A 19207-nucleotide genomic window follows, 5' to 3' on the forward strand; every position below is an offset into this window, starting at 1 on the left:
GTGAACCTGATTGGGCAGTAAAACCTGCAATTTGCCAATCTGCCAACCGTGATAACCACTAATACATTTCTGGAACTCTGGAAAATCGCTTACGTATGCGCTGGCTACATTTGGAAATTTATATCTGATGCCTTCCCAGCGCTCAAAAATCTCTTCTAAGCAGGTCACCACTGCCTTCTTTTTCAACTTGAATTTTTTTAAGCGATTCCAAGAACAAAGTGAGATCATGTTACTGAGCCATAACATATGTCCATCCGGACAGTTCATATTTATCCCAGACAATTTTCTAAGCAATTAACAATCAGAGTACCGTATTCCTTACGTGATTGGCGACAGTCATATTCGGGAAAAACTAACGAGGGCCCTCCTAGAGAGGGCCCTCACACAAAACGGGCAGAGGTATTACCGGTACTGTTATCGGTACAGCGTTACCGTACTGTAACCGGTACAGCGTTGCCAACCAGACGAAAGGTTGTTAACATATTGAAAGGTTGTAAGAGTACCATTACTGTGGATGGGGTTGCCGTACGCGAATGGCTGGCGTGTACAGGAGCTCAGTAGCGAGTACCACAAACCAAGTTACCGTACAATGGAGAAGGAGAAACCCCCGCTCTTTTTAATTCCACCTCCACCTGAAGCCAACTACTCGTCTCATGACGAAGCAGAAGCCGCAGTACATGCATGGACCTTAAGCCACGGCTTTAATGTATCTCGACGCCGTGTACGCTACAACATCAAACAAGTTGAAGTGTTCAAAACACTTCAACAAAGTCTATAGAAAATTGAATAAAAAATATTATAAAAATCACAAAATAAATTGAATTGAGCTATTGGGTTAAGAGTGTTTGCGGCTAATGTGACTCCTCAAACTACTTTTCACTGCAAACGATTTTTGGCACAGATCACACGAGTAGGTTCCCTTTGCGTTCTGTAGTTGCTGCCGAATCACCCGGTGTTGTTGTCCGACTGGGTTAGATAAGCAAAAGTAGCGATGGTTACGCATTCGATTGGAAGATGCATCAGCGTAACCAGTATTGACAGTTAAAACTTGAGGTTAAAGCAGACATGACAATATCAGGTACCCACGAAACACCTTCAAATTGCAAGTAGCAGTGGACTCTGTAGTTGTGCTGTGAATAGCTTACTCCAGCGTGAAGAAGATCGCCCCGAAAAACAATGCAGTAACCAATAGGGATATCCACCAACCGGGATCGCTCCTCGCGTGCCACAGTGTAACATCCGGCGTAAACTCTTAATTGTGTACCACTTTCGAGCGCGACGACGACACTAGCTGGAATGCTGCGGGGAAAACGCATCTTGACAGCTTCCACGTCGCTACTTGTGAAGTCTGCATGCGGTCCTTGCTCAGGCCCACCAGGGCGCGAGTACAAAAATGAATAAACTTGTGCTCGAAAGTTTGCATCAACTAGTGTAACCACCTCCTCAATTTTCCTGTGGAGCTTTTTCATCTGTGGCGAAAGACAATTTTGACGTGATTGGCTTCGGAATGTGTCGTCTTCTTCGCCACCCACCTCACGGAAAACACTAATATATACAGATCGTCTTGCTTGTCGAAGCACACATGAAATAGTTGCTTGCGTGAGATTGAGGGGCAGCACTAGATAGCCGTCGGGCGGAAACTCAAGTCTTGGGTTGGAAGCCATTTGAAGACTGAAGCTGTTTTCGTTCAGATAGCACTTTGGAAGATCTATTTACGTCACAAGCTGTGAATTGCATCACTAACGATTTTTTTGCATCACTAACGGTCTTTTTGCATCACTAACGGCTGCGTCACTAACGGTCTATTTGCAGCACTAACGGTAATACCTCTGCCCGTTTTGTGTGAGGGCCCTCTCTAGGAGGGCCCTCGTTAGTTTTTCCCGTCATATTCTTGAGTGTGGTCCAGCCTATCCGCCACCATAAAAGATACCTGCACAGTAAAAATCGTCTAACGTGTGGTAAAATGTATTTGTCGCTAAGGCTCGGTCTTATATCTGCCCACAATAGCGAGATGAGATGCCTGCAATTTCGAGAATCCGCAGGACTTCCAACCCGGTGTTATAGACAGGTGGCTCGTGTCAGCGCTGTGGAATGGACTTGAGATGAGCGGGATTTGTGTATCCCAAGACCGTGCCACACAACGACGAGAAGGGGTGTCAGCCTTACAGGTCATCCCAATATCCCGCAAACTAGATCGCTGATTGGTCCATCCCTCTTTTGGGACGATATAAGACTGAGCCTAAGCACATAAAGCTTGAACATATATTTTACAGGTAACTTTATTATAGTTATTATACTTTACGGAACCGTGGCAAGTTGCCACATGGTACTTCTGGTCAGCGCGCAACTATCCGTTCACCACCTTGTGTCAGCTGTGCACCTTGCTGCATAAGAATCTGGACAGTGCAATGTTCTCCGCAACTATTAATAACTCCATCAAGGCTGCCCTCCCACCGATTTACCTCGTTCGCAGCACATGTTTAATAAAAAAACGATATGCGCTGCGCTGAATTAGTGCACAGCTTCAAATTATCACTGGCAAATGAGAGATTGTCGCATTGCAAAGTGACGGGGCAGGCGCTGGAAATAGCTGTAATGGAGAAGAAAGCTTGCAGTACGCTGATCTAGTGGCTTGTCGGGGTGAGATCGAGGGGCAAGGGTTGTCAAGGCGGTGACTAGGCGGGCGATGGAGCTGCCAAAGGACACGGTGACCACCTCGACGGACGCAATGCTGCCGGTCTACGAGCGACGTACGGGGCGCATCGGCAGTCTGCATGAATTTCAGCAGCGCGTCGCTCGGTACAGTCTCCAACCCACCAACGGCCACGACAACTTCGCCGCCTTGCTGAGGGACGAGATCAATACCTACATTGACGTCGTCACTCCCGATCGCCGTGAGAGTGACGGATCCGACTTCGTGGAGGCCTTCAGAAAATATGGCGGCAGGAAATCCGTCTCAGGTGTATCACTCTTTGGGGGTGAGAGAAGTCGAGCTCTTGATAAGCTCAGATACTACCGTCGCCAACTCAAAGCGGTGAGCTTCTTGATCCTCCTGGGTGTTATCGGAGGGCCCTTGAACTACGGCATTCGAGTGTTGTTCAATTACCTCACGGAATTGCGAGAATATCTCGTGAATCAGTCTCCGACCTACGCGTCAAAACTCACAGTGTGGACAGTTCACACTGTCGTCTTCTCCGGTCTGGGAATATTCTTTACTCAACTCGCCCCCGTTGCTGCAGGCTCCGGTGTCTCACAAATGAAATCGATTCTAACGGGCATCGACCCACAGATGTATCTACCTGGATATTTCGACTCCTCGACGTTTCTCGCTAAAGTTGCTGGTTTGGTCTGCTCTGTTGGTGGAGGACTAATTGTAGGCACGGAAGGCGCCTACGTCCACGTCATGTCCATCGTCACGCACCATTTGCTCAAGACGCCTATGTTTAAGGGGTTTTGTCTGCACCTTAACGGGAGACTTCAGTTACTGGCTGCGGCTTGTGCTGTGGGCGTGTCGTCGCTGTTTTCGTCACCAATCGGTGGCGTTCTATTCAGCATGGAGGTCACATCCACGTACTACCTCATGTCCAACTACATTAAAGCCTTCATTAGCGCAGTGTCAGGAGCAGTCATGTTACGGCTAACGCTGGTACTGGCAAAGAGTGAATCCAACCTCGCAACGCAGGCGGTCTTGAAGACGCAGTTTCCCACTAGCCCGTTCACGATCTGGGAAATCCCCTTGTATATTTTGCTGGGCGCTGTACTGGGTCTGTTTTGCACTGCAATGATGTGGTTCTTGCGCAAAATTGCTGAACGTAGGAGCGCATTTCGACAATCCTCCCAAAAGTGGATGACAGTGCTCGTCACTTGGATTGATCCGCTGGCTGTGTCGATATTAACCGCAGTATTAACCTTTGTACCTGGTGAGTACGCCCGGCACAACTCGATGGACGACCTTGCGATTTTGTTTACCGAAGGAGAACTCCCGTCGTCTTGGCACGTGATATCCAAGTACTACGCCCTCTCGATCCTGTCCGCTGTCTTCATGTTCCTGCTGCCATTATGCATCACACTGAAGATTCCTACTGGAATTTGGGTGCCAACGTTCATCGCAGGTGCTGCATTCGGCCGCATGTTTGGCGAGGTCGCCGCTACAGCGTTTCCTAGTCTGAACGTGATTCCTGGTACGTACGCATTGGCTGGTGCTGCAGCGTTTGGTACTGCAGCCACTCGAGCAGTCTCCGTGGCGGTCATTACGCTCGAAATCACAGCAGCGATGTCCATGATCCTTCCGTTATTTTGCGCATCACTCGCGTCGATGGCAGTCTCCAACCTCTTTAAAGAGAAATCCGTCTACGACACGCTACTGATCGTGAGTGGGATGCCATTCCTGCCTCTTGTGGACTTTGAACCAACTGGAACAGCAGGTGACGTCGTGGAGCCATGCCTAGTGTACATCACAAAGCGAACGTCGATCGCTCGTATCCTGCTCGCACTCCAACGACTGCCACACCACGAAATCCCTGTGGTTGATGATGAAGTGTCGATGATCTTACTAGGAGTGGTAAGTGGCTCCCAGTTGCGAAGGTTTGTGCGGAAATACTACGAGTTGAACGGCATCAATGAGGTTGACGTGGATCTTGGCGAAAAGCCCCAGAGCGATAAGCCTTTGCTATCTTGGGCCACGCTAAAGGACAAACTGACGAGCACTCGAACCGACAACACTGGAGGCTTTAACGGCATGGGCTCTATAGATATCACATACAACGCGCTGTCGACCCAGGAACACCATTTGATTGGAGCTGGAGGTGGCGCTGTCCCGTTCCTTATGGATGACTCCAAGATGTTGGGGCTGCTAAATGAAGGCTGGGGGAGCGACAAGGCCAAAAAGCTCAACACCATTGTAAAAATCACTGAAGGTCGAATCTGTGTCATCCGTCCCTTGGCCATGACTGTCTCGAGTAACACGCTTCTGGACGACCTCCACATGATCTTCACGATGCTGCGCTGCGACCATTGCTTTGTATGCGACCACGGAGCATTAGAAGGTGTCGTCACCACCAAAGGACTGCTGCGTTCCGGCGATTTCTCTGGTGACGCGTAACCGAATTCAAAAGATGGTTCGAATCAAGCCCTCTACATGTACATACATGTACAAGCTGCTAAATTCCTGGCAAGCAGAAAGGTTATGGTCCTGCTGACTTGATAAGTACTACTGTAGTAGGTTTTATTGGAGAATGCTTTATTTTTGACCAAAAAGACTTGATTTTGTATCGTGATGCTGATGTATCTACTGCCCAACTACATCAATCAGCACGAGATTTGTCCTATGTGAATTTCATTGTAAAACCACCCCTAGGCAAAAATAGCCAATCGGTTCCGTTTCCCCTGGTCTGGTTTAGTGGCGCTGAGGCCTCTCGAACGCAGTTTTAGAAACCAGAAATAAACGCCAAGTCAAGCATGCTATCCCCCTACAATTGGCGCTTTACAGACAGTCTATGTAACGGGGTACAATCCAGTGTGCCCCACGATACATAAAGAGTGACCCGTCACTCTTGTGGACACCTGGTACACGGTACCAGGTGCTCTCGGAGCCAGTCAGTGCATGACTACTTAGCTTTACTATATGTAACCTCTAGTTTGTATGAGACCCGAGCTTATCTTACTTATAAATACATCAGTCTTAAATCTACTCCCTAAGTAGCAAACCGTTCCCACTGAGGCCGGAAACACGTGGACTTACGTTCACTCGGGTAGTTAATTCCCTTAAGCACTTCCTCTGTGCAAAATGCTGTGTGACCCCGTCACATTTGGTAGCACTCGTAGTCAATCCAGCACCTTTGCGGGTAGATTGAACTACCTGAATCCTCTGTGCGCTCACGTTTGAGCCAAGATGGACCGAAGCGAGTTTTCTCGCTTGAACGACTCACAGTACGAGTCTGTTCGGAAGATGGGAGGCATCTTTTGACAAGATATCCTTCGCAGCTTGGCGGCGGCGACACCTGTCGAGCAACAAGAACGCGTGACTGCGTTTGAGACCTACGAGCGTGGTCTCATCGCTCACGTCCGCGGGAGTTTGGAGGTCTCGATGGCCGCTCCCCAGGCAACCAGGCCTAAGCCGGTGTGGCTGAAGGTCCCCGCGTTTGAGGGGAAGGAATGAGAGAACCTTCACTTCTGGGTCCGTGAGGTGGAGATCGACACGACGGCGGGTCTCATCTCGGACGAGTTAGTTCGTGTGGCGTTTGCCCTGTCCAACCTTGGTGGACGTACCAAGCACTGGGCATACACCAGGTATACGACATCTCCTGGATGTTTTGCATCCTGGGCTCAGCTGTGTGAGCAGCTTCGAGCCGCGTTCCTACCGGCGAATAATGAGTTCCGTCAGCGCTCACGCTTTCTCGCGTGCAACCAAGGTACACGTGACCTGCAAGCGAACGCGCAAGAGATGCGCACGTTGGTGGCATCTCTGGCAGGGGATCCTCTGCCTGAAGACGTCAAGACAACAGTCTCCATGGACGGCCTGAAGGCCGGCCCTGCTCGCACCCAGCTATTTCGGGTGCAAGCGACAACTATGGAGGAGGCGATTCGAATCGCCCTCCAAGAAGAGTACAGCCACAAGCAGGCTGGAACTCCTCAGGAAGAGGACCATCGCCACGATGAGAATGGCGTTCCTCGGGAGGCGGAGCATCGCAGCAATGACGCTGTTGCTCCTGCTGTCACGCAGCCCGGTGATACCGGTGCGTACAGCGAGCCCAAACCCATGGACTCAAGCTCAGCCGAGAGCTTGGTCCGCTGCTATGGATGTGGCGGACATGAACACTACTAGCCTGTGTGTCCCTCGCCAGTCCTCCGGAAGAGCCCGTGGATTCCACGTCCGGTGGCGCAGGCCACGGCCAGGTGAACAAAGACTCCCCGGCCACCAGTAGAGGCGGTATGCCCTACTGGAGAGCGCTAAGTCTTCGTGATGGGTGTGCAGGTTGTGCACACCACGGGATTTAGCCCAGAGAGACGTGGTTCTTTCAAACCGGTGAAGGGCAGTGAGGGCTGCTGGTAGTACACGCAGTGTACGGGGGTACGGTACCCCTTGAGCGTTTGATGAGTTCTGGGGCGTTGCTACGCCGCCGGAACGTCGCTTAGCATAGCGACACCATATCGCACTCTATGTCAGAGTGGCGGTCGTGGGCTGGTCCTTGGTGGGCTAGCCTTTGGTACGGTGAAGGAAGTACCAATGGTTCTCAACGGACCTGAGCGTTTCGGCTCGATGAACTCGCGCACCGCGGTGTCGCTCGCAGCTCTCGCCGAACATAAGGCACAGCCCGGACTTTGGTGTGGCAAGGCTGAGAAGGGCCTACCAGTCCAGGTCAATGACGGAGCGTTGGTGAGTCATGTTCCCACCTCCGTCATGACTGGGGCGTCTGATACAGACCGCCAGGACGCAGAAGCGTCACGGATCTGTCAACGCGCCGACAGCTCTGCGTACAGCAAGACCATGCTCCGCTGCGGCAATGCCACGGGCGTGGGTCTTTTGCCCGGCGTGTGGACCTGCTACATCAGCAGCGTCCAACGCCGAAGGTCGTCGCGCCGTACGGGCTTCGACAGTGGTTATGCCTTTAAGCGCTAACCAGGTGGGTAACTTAGGACCACACGGTCGCCCAGACCTTAACTGAAGAGGAAGGCGCTGAATGCGCTTCCTGTGTGGATAACACAGTACCACACGCAGTCGCCCAGACTATAACTGAAGAGGAAGGCATGACCGTGCTTCCTGTGTGGATAACACAGTACCACACGCAGTCGCCCAGACTATAACTGAAGAGGAAGGCATTGTTTATGCTTCCTGTGTGGGTAACACAGTGCCACACGAGGTCTCGAGTGCCTCTGATGTCGTCAACGAGACATCACGACGTGGGTAGCAAAGTTCCACGCAAAGTCACTCAGACCATAACTGATAAGGAAGTCGCTGTATGCGCTTCCGGTGTGGGTAACAGAGTTCCACACCCAAGGCGGGTAACATAGCTCCGCACACAGAGCCATTGGATCGATGCGCGAGGTTGTCTTGGCCTCGCCAGACGTGAGCAACTCGCTCGACGTCAAGTCGCGCAGACTCAAACTGCTGACGTGAAGGCTGTATGCCTTCGGTCGACACGGCCGACGCGGTCGACCATACCGACGCAGTGCACAGGGAGGAGAGCCGTTGCGCCTGCAAGTGGCTATTAGAAGCCACGAGAGACTCAGTAGTCTCGAGGTTAAGTGGGGGGGGGAGGCTTGAAAATACCTTTCCTCCCTGACTTTCCAAGAGGCAGGTAGCCGTCGTGCTGCCCGTGGCTATCACAAGCCACGAGAGACTCAATAGTATCAAGAGTAAGTGGGGGAGAGGCTCGGAAAGCCCTTTCCTCCCTGGCCTTGAGGTAAGACCAAGTTCCTTACGGAACCAGGTTTTCGCTTATATCAATACAGGCTAATAAAGCAAGTAATTGATGCTCGCTTCGTTAGCTAAACCCGAATGTTTGAATGGTTGTCGCGCTCACCTTCGACCACGCACCCTCTCACCACATCAATGCAGTAAGTAAATCCACTTTATAAGGCTCGGCGTGTCCTTCTCCTAAGCGATTTAATGCATGCATCACTTTTTTGATAATAGAGTACCTTCTCCACTGGTTGCTTCAGTAGTGTAGCTGACGACTTGCACGTGGTGGCTTTGCCGGGAGTGGTTGGGAGACAGAACTCGTTTACGGCCCATTCAGCGATTGCCTTGTAGGACATAGTACGAGAGAGTGACCACCTTCTCGGCCCAGGTAAGGCGTAGCCGCCTCGTAGGATTGCGGGGCATGGCGGATTTCGTAGCTTAGTAACGGCGGGATGTGAAGGTCGTTAAACTACATGCGCATAGTATGCATGTATTACATACATGTGCAAGGCGCCAAAAGCGCGCCAATTTCCATTGTTGAAATGTACAGTACTGCACCCCGTTTTCGCGCCCTTGGACCTATGATAAACTTCCGGATGTGATGATCCTGAATTCAAAAAAACTATTGAAAATAAGCTAAACTCTGATTTATTTTCAAATCCTATATGGTCCACCCCCGCGAAAACGGGGTGCAGTATTGTACTGGATTTTTTGCTTGTATCTCCGGTGGATTCAATCTTAGCTCAATACCTTTGCACATTCGTGCTGATAGGGTGATATTATTCTTTGTGGTAGTTTATCCCGTTCACTATTCACGCAGAATACTGTACTTTTATCGATTCACCTTTGTTTATCCAAATGATATGGCTGCCATTCGTACTTAGTTGGGAATCTAATAATTCCGCGTCCAATTACAACTTGCTCATAGGATTCCGGGCCTGTGGAGCAATACCCAAATACATTGGGTCGATATGTTGCTCCTCCACTTTCGCGTCGCCCATAGGTGCTCCATCTGACACGAAAAGAGTACCGACACGCTCGCCGTTGAGGATTCGCAGCAGGACTCTCTGCTCTGCCTTCGCCACCACAGCAGCACGCACGGCGCCACTGTCCACAGCGCGAATGCATGAGTGCAGCTTGTCCTTCTGTCCGATGGCCCCGACGCGACTCTCGGGCGCGATCATTTGCTTATCGCCCTGCTGGAACCTTGAAATGAGCTTGCGGCCGTCCTTAGTGCTCGTGTAGATACCGTCAACGTCCGTGATTAGCACCATGAGATCCACCGCCATCTCCTGCGCGAACAGCGCAGCTAGTGAGTCATTGTCCCATGCAATCTTGTTCTCCACGATAAGTGGCGTAGTACGCAGCGTGATGACGTCGTTCTCGTTGATAACGGGGATGATGCCCACGTCCAATAGGGCACGCATGGCGCGCTGCAAGTTGGTACGGACCTGTGGCTCCCTGAAGTCAGCGTCGGATGCCAGCACCTGGGAACAGGCCAGGTGGTACTGAGCGAAGAGCATCTCGTAGAGACTTTGGAGGCCGCTTTGACCGGCGGCAGCGCACGCTTTCTCGTCGAACTGAACGTTGTCGCCCACCTGACCGCCGAGATGCGACTGCATAGAGCCCGAAAGAAGATACTGGCGGTGTAGCACCATCTTGCCTATGGGCACGGAGCCGCTGGACACGAGAATGATGTTGTGGCCGCGCATATGCAGCGCCGCAATCTGCTCAACGATGTTGCCGATCTGGCCCATAGCTAACAGGCCTTCTGGCGAGTGCACGATCTCCGTGCCGATCTTGATGAGGATGGTGCGCGCACGGCGGAGATCGCGACCGAACTCGCGCATCTCTAGCTCAGACATGCTTCGGAGGTGGGCCCCACCAGCAATGGAGGGTGATTGGTCGGAAAAGGGCTTGAAGTTTGTAGGGCGCTTCTCGGTCTTTTCTCATGGCATCTGTGACGCGTGAAAAGGGCGAGAAGTGGCTCAGAACCAAGGTGCACTTGCATCGTTCTGTGTGAACGCTGGAGACGGTGAAGCGGTTTATCAAGGCGACCAAAACTGCAGCGCAAAGTTAGCGGGAGGTCGTCAATGTAGATGGCGTTTAATGCATGTAGTCAGCGAAGAAGGCGCACGTCAACGCAAGGGGACCAGGGCAGCATATGGATTAGCATTGACGAGATCTATGGACAGGGCACACGCATCTCGAGCAGCGTTGTGATTGCTTGTTGGTGGTACCCGAGAAGGCCGACGGTGAAAATTAACAAGAGAAGACTAACTATCGACTGACCAGCTCAACGCCAACAACTGCCCATATATTCCCTCTAGGCGATGGTTTCGCCCACCTTCTTGGCGGCATCCTGCAGTGAGCGCAATTTAACCTTCTGCTCTCCGTCCAACAGCCGTTTGTCCTCGGTCGAGAGCTCCTGGCCGAAGCGGTCTTTCTTGTCGGCCATGACGGCTGCGTACTCCTCCCACTCGCGCAGAAAGAGAGGCACAAATTTGGACGCCGCGCTCTTGTGCCGTTTGAACTCGTCACGTAAGTATTGGTCTCCGAGCACGCGCATATGCGGCTCCAGCTTCTGTCGGTGCAGCGTCAGGATGTGTTTATACAGCGCCAGCACCTTTGCTCGGTCCGCCATCTTTCGTATTCTCGATTGTCCATCTTTTAAGTTGTACAAATCCATTTTATGTTGCGTATATGTTGCCCAATCTCCTACGGTTGCTCATCATAATATGTTTTTTTTGAAATTGAAGACTTTAATATTATTTTAGTCTTCAATTTAAAAAAAATGCGGTCCATAACCAACGTGAACCTCGACTCGTGGCTCCTCGGCGAGGACAAGACCAGCGCCCCCCGGTCGTCGCTCAATGCCGTGGGGGCAAGTCCTCCGCCTGCCCCTAAGAGAAACTCAGTGCGTCTCACAGGCCACAGCTCCCCGCCCAAGTCCAACATGCTGGAGCTTTCGTACCCATTCCCCGTGAGCTCCAAACTGCGTAAGCTCTTCCGTCCTAATAAATTACAATGGAAGAAAAACATGGACAAAAAGCAGCGGCAAATGTTGGGGCTGGATACGACGAGCTTCCAAAAGCTGCAGGGCCACGTGCCGTTCACGCTCAAGGAGGTCGTGAAAGACCCAAAGAAGCTGCCGTATCTTTTGCAATTTCTTGCAGTGGACGCGGAGACTCCCAGCGATGCCACACACAGCAATTATCACCAGGTTTTACTATATCTAATGGAGATCGAGCAGCTCCAGACGGTGGACGAGGGGAAACAACGCGAGCAGGCTCGAAAGATATGGCACAAATACATCGACAACTCGTCCGAGTTTCAGATCTCGACGACGCTGGAGCTCACGGCCGAACTGGAACAGCTGGTGAAAGACAACATTGATAAGACAGACAAGGTGAACGACAGCTTTTTTCCTATTCAGAAACTGGCCTACATGAGGCTCACACGAGAGGAGATGCCTAGGTTTCTGAAGAGTGACGAGTACCTGCAGATGCTCATTGATACAGAGGACGGTACTAGAAGGATTCCGATGGAGAGGGTACTACAGCAACCACGAGCAGCTCACTACTTTTTGCTGTTCCTAATGCAAAGCCGACAGCATTTCGAACTGTATTTCTGGCTACATGTCGAGTATGTGCTGAAACCTCTAGTGGAAAAAGCCAACTACGAGCTCTTCTGGCGTCTAGCGCGCGTACTTGTGGATAAGGCACAGAATGACTCGCAGGCCATCACACTCGCGACCAAGAACGACTTACACCTTGCGGTGTCTAGTCGTCGATTTGATGATAAACTCCAACCCGCACAACCTAAAGCCAAGGCGCTTTTTAACAAGGCGCAGCAAGAGATTTTCGCCATGTTGCGGTCCTCGTGGTACGATCGATTTATCAAGAGCGATCTTTACAAAGTTGCGCTGAAGGATTCACTTATCCACTTTGATCTCGTGGAGTCGAAAGACTCGCCACCGAAGCTGCTGTCCAGAGCCTTCTCTTCTGCTGAGTACTCGAAGGTGCACAGCAACGCTGACGAGGCTGATGGGGAGGGTGATGCGGACAGGAATGAAGTCGGAGATGCAGAAGAGAACAGCGACAGCAAGCCACCAACCACGGAAAGCTCAGATCAGATGAGCACAAGCAACAGCGAAGCCGGAAGTCTGAGCGACTCAGAGGAGACTGATGAGCGCGGCTTTTCAAAAGTAATCTTGAATCTCGAGAGTATCATCCGACTGACTAAGCTTCCAGAAGGGCTTCAAGTCCACTTCCGACCGAACTACGAATCTCCTAGCGCTAGTGCACCCGTGCCGAAGGAAAATGACTGCGGCATCGATACCATTCTGACGTTCGCGACGTTCATGGAGAAGCCGGAGGGGGGGGATGCCGCTGCTACGTTGATGCTGATGTCTGTTCCCAATCCATATAAGGGAAAAGATAGCAGCGACGAGTCATTTGGGGATACTTCACGACGAATCAAGACCTTCCTTGTGCCAAGTGGACGGATCCTCATCAAGCGGTCAGGTGGTGAAAAATGTCCCGCTGATATGCTGTTCCCTTTCCAACAAAGTGGCCGAGATGGATTCTTGTTTGGGTCCGTCTACTTGACGTATGAGCCCATGCACGTGGGATCATCCAACGAGGAAATGTATGTAGCTAAAGGCTTCTGCTTGCTATCTCACTTACCGCTTGTGAACTCGCTTAGAAAGTTGGTGGAAGATCACGTCCAAAGCGCCCAAGATCAATCCAGTGTTTTCGCCCACGATCGATTGGCACTGCTGTTTCAAAGCAGTCTCAGCTGGAAAAGAACAACGATTACCAGCGCTAGATTCCACACGTACGTGCACCCGGAAATGCGACGTCTGGCTCATCGCAAACACAGCAGCATTCTGAGTCTACCTTTGAGTACACTGGAGACACAAGTGGACGTCCCGATGACAATTCTTTTCGAGCAGTTTGGGACAGCAATGGTCCTCCAAATCCTCGCCAGCGCGGTGCTGGAGTGCAGTATTGTGGTGGTTGCCAGTCAGTATTCGCTGCTTACAATGTGCGCTGAGGCTATCCGCAACTTGCTGCGTCCGTTCTCATGGTGTCACGTGTATGCTCCTGTACTACCGAAGCAACTGCTGTCTTATCTCCAGTGTCCCACACCAATTCTCGTGGGTGTCAACACTGAGTTTGCCTTGCGATCCAACCTTCCAACGCGTGGTTTGTACCTCGTTGCTGACGTGGATCGCAAGGTCGTGGAATATGTTGGCGATCAGTCCGTGTCTTGGCGTGGTCTGGGGCTGCGAGATGATGTGGACGAGGGATTGATCTTTCTGCCCAGCTGCTTCGAAGCTGCGAAACACGAACTGGACAGATTACTCTTCCCGAGAACGCTGCAGTTCGACGCAATCGGAGGATGCAAGACGACGTCAATCGACAATGTTGACAGCTCCTTTGCCTTTTCTTCTCCCCCCGAGACGGAGGCCGAGCGCGATGAGCAGGTGCGGGGAATCTGCTTCGATGTGTTCTCGGAGCTCTTGAGTGGCCACACGAATGCCTGTCTAGTGGTGGGCGACACGAAGGAGTCTGTGGTTATCTTTGACGAGACCGAGTTCCTTGCGACTCGTGCAGAAGAAGACCAACCGTTCTATCGGGCTCTACTGCGTACACAATGCTTCTCAGAAATCGTCAGTGCACACCGGATCAATATGAGTTCGAAAGAGGCCGACACGGAGACGTTGGAGACAGATGAGGACCTGCAGGAAGGAATTATCTAGTTAATGTCAACCTTTGCTAGTCTCGCGGTTTCTAACAGTTATGGCAGGCTTGCAAATGCGAATGTCTCATCTTAGTGATGAAATTTCTTCGCTGGCGTGCCCTCCTCCATCTGTACATCTTCAGCAGCGCGGCCTCGCTTAAGAGGTTGCACATCGGCGGCTTCACCCAGCATCACGTTCTCCTCGCTGCCGGCAATCTTTGCAGCTTCCATCTCAGCAGTAACCATCTCAGTGTCCCCCGCAACAACGTTAGCCTTGGGATCCTGCTCGGTGCCATCTTCAGCACTTTCGAGCTCTTGAGTTTCCAGCGCGTCTGAAGACTGTTCCGTTTGATCTTGAAGCCACGCCTCTTTGTCCTGAGATTGGCTTTCGTTGGCGTCTTCGTTCTTTGACGAATCCGCAGTCGGACTTGTGCCGTTAATCTCCTCGTCAGGGACGGCATCCCCATTTGTCGAAGCGGTATCAGTGCTATGCGATTGGAGCGGATTTCCTGCTGCACTCACTGGTCCTCCTAAAACCATGTCGTCGTCGCTGTCATCGTCGCTTAAATCTGCTCCGCGACGCAGCCGTCGTCTGGGACGAGCTGTTTCTAGCCTCGCCAGGTCCTTTTCTAACCTGGATTCCCGCACAGTATTCTCTTCGAGCTCGCCGTTGTGTTCACCGTCAGAAGCACTTAGTTCGTTCTCCTCTTCATCAGATGAGTCGTGCGTCTTTCGGTGAAGCTTCAGGTATTTCACACGACGCTCGATCTGCTCCGGTGTCCGGTCGCGTTCCTGGAACATGTCTTCGTACGAAATGACCTCGTAAACGGACGGCAGATGGCGAAACTTCATGTAAGCTTTCGCCAGGTAGCGATCCTCAACCTTGCTCCAGTTCTTGGCTCGCTCTGTTGCAGCGCGAGACAGTGGCGTCTTCCGTTTCGTCTTTGGTTTTGCAGCGGAAGCAGCTTCTGAGGAACCTGCCACATTACCTCCAGCCTCGCCCTCGTCTTCTTTGCTTTCCTTATCCACAAGCGACGTCGACTGGAAATCCGCCGGACCGAGTGTGAATTGGAACTCAGCCTCGCCCTCAAGTTCTTCATGATCCAAAGCAATGCGGTGCCGTCTTGACTCGTTAAGCGCCTCAATCCGCCTCTCTCGACCCAGTGCCACTGCCTCTGATTTGGACTTGCTCATCGAATCGATCGGGTCGTAACTTCGCTGAATGAGCATGCACGATTTGGAAGGGTACGTCTGGCGTAGAAGAGCCTCCACAAAGAGTAAGTTGTTCTTGTCTGCGAGGGTGAAAAAATCACGAACAACGCCACGAATGAAGTCCAGAAAGTTCTTGTACTCCGGGAGACGCTGGATGTACGAGTCTTGGAGCATCTTGTTGAACAGCAGGAGCATGTGGATGTTAAAAAGCATCGGTTGCATCGTCCATGCTTCTTGCTGATAGATCTGGAAGTGCTTTGTCCGATAAAAAAACGAGTGAATGTAATGGTTCACTTTTGCGCTGTTCTCACGGTAGTAGGCCAGTAGGGAGCAGTACATCCGGATTGTGTCAGCTGAGACCATACTTGAAAAATACTTTCGCACGTCAAAGTCAGCTTCCTTGCGCTGCATTTCCATCAAAAGCTGCGCTCGCCTTTCCGTTTCCTCCTCATCCGTCGAACTGTCATCCGAATTCTCGCCATCTTTCGACTCTCCATCCTTGCGTTTTTTCTTCTGCCGCTTTCTAAACCAAGGCATGTACGACGGTGAGGCACTGACACCTGCAGCAACTTGTGGTACCCAGTGGGGTTTACTTACTTGTCTAGGTATGCTTTCCTTCGTGAGAGTACCTTGATAGTTCCTTGAGAGTCCAACACTTTGAACACGAGCTGTGTTCAAGAAAGATACCGCCACACACAGTCAGTCAACTCAGTACAAGTGTAGACGCTGAGCCTCAGATCTATCAGACTCACATGCGTAAGGGTGACAACATCGACCACATATGCGTTTGGGAAAAGTCCTGGAGACCACGTCTTCAACAAAACTGGCAGGCGGTCCAGGAAGTCACGCTCATAGAAAATTTTATGCTGCAATGAGTCAGCGATCCGCTGAAAGCGGGAATCATCACTGGCCGTCAGCTCTGCGAGGTACGCCATCATCTCGGCCAAAAGCTGGACAGAAACAGTCATGCCGTGATAGTTGTTCATCGTGGCGTAATTTTCAATCGACTGGAGCACAAAGTTGAAGGAAAACATATCCAGCGTTGAAAGTACCGCCTTCTCGTCGTAGCCCGGCTTTTCAGGGGCTGGAGGGGGGGGAGTGGTAAAATCCAACGCATTCTGAAGCTCCGTCGTCTTCTTTTGGACTGCCTTCAGCTGATGCTTGTAGTGTGACTTCAATGCTTGAACTTTTAAGCGATGATACGTCGTAAGGAACCAAACGAGGTGAAAGTACTGGAGTCGATCTGTGGAGATCAGTTTGTTGCTGCCTCTACGGAACTCTGTCTTCAACGAATTGGTGAGCTGAGAGTATGATTTTCCAATGATGGAGTCGCAAACCTCCTGGAGGACATTCATGGTTAGTCTGACAGAACAAATCACAATGCAATACACAGTCAGCAAAATCCAAAGCTAGGTCAAATATCCGCAAACCAAACTAACTCATCCGACTCCGTCACTTTTCCTTTCCCGCCAAAAATCTCATGGATGTCTGTAACTGGGGTTGCACTCTTCTTTCCTCTTCTCCTCGAGACTGGCTTCTTGGCTACCTGAGGGACCTGATCGTGCACTGTCTTCGAGAAATCCGACAGTACTGTCGTCCGTCCAGTCGGACCGACCATCGTCAAGATGCCGCCAAAGTTGGAGTGTCTCCGCGATCCTGATTGATGCAACGCCGACGCCTTCTTTTCGTTGGTAAGTGTCGTCAGGAGATCTCCACCAGCGGGCGCCACAGTTCGTCCAGAGCTCAAATCTGCAGAGCTTCGCGACGACGTCGATGCAGCGAGCTGCTCACCGGAGCATTTGGTCGTCTCCCCCGCCCACCGTTTCTTTGCGAATGCCACCACCGACTTGGGCTGAGAGCAGTCAAGCGTCAAGTCGATCATCTCCATGATCATCAAGTTCCATTCTTTGTTCTCGGGCGAGTCAATATCTTGTGCGAAGAGTAGTATCATCTCGTACACGTTCTCTTCGTGCAGTGTGCAGATCAAATCCTCCTGTAGATGGCTAAAGTACGACGTGGTCGATGTCACGAATCTGGGGTCTTCGTTGGGGATTGCCAGTAGGTTCCTGATCAGAGTAAGCACAATTTCCATGTTCAAATAGTCCTGAGCCGTGCGTTTCCCTTTACGGGACAGCGGCTCCACGAGGATCGTCATCATGATGGGGATGATGTCACAGCGCAAGAATTCGTGCTTGTATTGACGCAGGTACTTCAGCTGCTGGGCGATGTTGGTCGAGTCTTTTGGGGGTTCCATAGTTAGCATCACCAGCACTTTGAGGATGGAAAAGACTAGCGCCCAGTCGTGCTGGTGGTTGATAAGCAAAGGCAGCAGCTTCTTCTGTAAGATTTTCCACTTGCCCAACTGCTTGGCCACCAGTTTGTGCTTGGCGTGGTCTCTACGCACCGCGCGCTGCAGGTCGTGTATCCACTCGGCGCAGTTCTCGCCACGCATGAGCACAGGCGGTTCACCTTCGTTTTGAACGCGTAACATTCCCAGGTTGGAGCACACGAGCAGGAGCTCGTTCATCATGGCGTCGTCCAGATGTGGATCATTTGCGTCGGTATCTTCGTCGGATGAGGCCACGCCAAAGTCCTCCAGCTCTTCGTCGCGCTCGACAGAGGCTGTGGGCTCATTGCGCTCGGCGTCGCTGCCAGTGCGGGTAGTGCTCTCGGCCATTGCTGCTAATTTAGAAATTACCTTGGTGTAGCGGAAACACTCGACTAAGTGCGATAATAGAAATCTGGCGCAATTTGAGAAATCGACGGAGCAGGAGCGAGTGCAGGGGCGAGTGCAGGACCAGCAGGCACAAGAAAAACAGCAGACGCAAGCCGCCGAAGAACTCGGACAACAGATCCCTCAGAAAAGCCTGCAACCTTCATCTCAACAAGAGCAAACCCCTCAACCGCCTCTACAGCAACCTCACCCGAGCATCGTTTCCTCCGGTTATAAAGCGGCCTCCATGGACTCCGTACCGGCCAGTCAGCATATGCAGGCTCAGCCTCAGCAGTTCCATACCCAGCAATTGTATAATCCTCTTCAACAATACCAGCAGTCACAGTACAACCCCCAGCATAGCCCCCAGCAGCAGCAGATGAACGCCTATGGCCTCAAGGCGCCGCCAGCCATGGCATTTGGCGCCTCCTCCACTACCGTCGAAGAGCGCGCCACTCACCTGCTGGCAGCCTGTGAGTCCTGCCTCGTGGTCTCGCGTATACCGGGTGTCGACATGTCATTCCGCCGCATTATGGAGCGCAAATGTCCTCGTTGTGGAGGCACCCTGGTGCTTCCTCAGGAGGTCATGGAGATGCTCATCCTCTACGGCAATTTCGTTACCGAGTCGGTGGCCGTCGCGCTCGTGCTGGGCACTATGGTGCTTCATCCATCACTACGGGCGGATTTTATGGCGGCTGCGATGAACGATTTGCTCACTCCACTCCAGACCGACTTTGTCTATGATGTGGCTGTACCCAAGCGGCCAGAAGGACTGGGCATGTCCCTGCGAATGAATCGTGAGTGGACTTAGCACCTGGTTAGTGTATATGGAATGCTGACGTTGATGTGCTGTATGGCTGTGAGTTTGCAGAGGGAAATCTTGTGGTTGGCGGCTTCATCGACTTTGAGAATAATCAGGAGAGTCCATCCGTTGCTGCTCGGATCATCGCTGTGGACGACATTTTGGTGGCGATCAACAAAAAATCCATCACGTCGTGGACATTTGAGAAGAGCATTAGCATGTTGGCTCATGCGGCGTCGCCTGTGTACTTAACTTTCCGGCGCCGCCAGCTGGTCATATTGCTCTAGAGGAGGCCGCTGGGGAGAGGGCTCCACCGCTTCAGCCCTAAAAT

General features: G+C 51.8%; 6 protein-coding genes across 6 annotated transcripts; 3 read left to right on the forward strand and 3 right to left on the reverse strand.

The window, feature by feature from the left end:
- Window positions 1–2686: 2686 nt before the first annotated feature.
- On the forward strand, window positions 2687–5101 carry PITG_02972 (Chloride Channel (ClC) Family; the record flags this gene model as incomplete). Its single annotated transcript, XM_002907774.1, has 1 exon — window positions 2687–5101. The coding sequence occupies one exon, from the start codon at window positions 2687–2689 to the stop codon at window positions 5099–5101; it is 2415 nt and encodes an 804-aa protein (XP_002907820.1).
- A 4149-nt stretch (window positions 5102–9250) lies between these two features.
- On the reverse strand, window positions 9251–10282 carry PITG_02973 (delta-1-pyrroline-5-carboxylate synthetase, putative; the record flags this gene model as incomplete). Its single annotated transcript, XM_002907775.1, has 1 exon — window positions 9251–10282. The coding sequence occupies one exon, from the start codon at window positions 10264–10266 to the stop codon at window positions 9313–9315; it is 954 nt and encodes a 317-aa protein (XP_002907821.1).
- Window positions 10283–10727: 445 nt separating this feature from the next.
- On the reverse strand, window positions 10728–11045 carry PITG_02974 (uncharacterized protein; the record flags this gene model as incomplete). Its single annotated transcript, XM_002907776.1, has 1 exon — window positions 10728–11045. The coding sequence occupies one exon, from the start codon at window positions 11043–11045 to the stop codon at window positions 10728–10730; it is 318 nt and encodes a 105-aa protein (XP_002907822.1).
- Window positions 11046–11195: 150 nt separating this feature from the next.
- On the forward strand, window positions 11196–14227 carry PITG_02975 (uncharacterized protein; the record flags this gene model as incomplete). Its single annotated transcript, XM_002907777.1, has 1 exon — window positions 11196–14227. The coding sequence occupies one exon, from the start codon at window positions 11196–11198 to the stop codon at window positions 14166–14168; it is 2973 nt and encodes a 990-aa protein (XP_002907823.1).
- A 220-nt stretch (window positions 14228–14447) lies between these two features.
- Window positions 14448–18038, reverse strand: PITG_02976 (uncharacterized protein; the record flags this gene model as incomplete). Its single annotated transcript, XM_002907778.1, has 5 exons — window positions 14448–14453; window positions 14672–15884; window positions 15959–16029; window positions 16114–16701; window positions 16977–18038. 5 exons carry the CDS (start codon window positions 18036–18038, stop codon window positions 14448–14450), a joined length of 2940 nt encoding a protein of 979 aa, XP_002907824.1.
- An 86-nt stretch (window positions 18039–18124) lies between these two features.
- On the forward strand, window positions 18125–19163 carry PITG_02977 (uncharacterized protein; the record flags this gene model as incomplete). Its single annotated transcript, XM_002907779.1, has 2 exons — window positions 18125–18871; window positions 18946–19163. 2 exons carry the CDS (start codon window positions 18322–18324, stop codon window positions 19161–19163), a joined length of 768 nt encoding a protein of 255 aa, XP_002907825.1.
- Window positions 19164–19207: the final 44 nt, after the last annotated feature.

The sequence above is a fragment of the Phytophthora infestans genome, genomic scaffold (genome assembly GCF_000142945.1).
Source record: "Phytophthora infestans T30-4 supercont1.3 genomic scaffold, whole genome shotgun sequence".
Classification (NCBI taxonomy): Eukaryota; Oomycota; class Peronosporomycetes; order Peronosporales; family Peronosporaceae; genus Phytophthora; species Phytophthora infestans.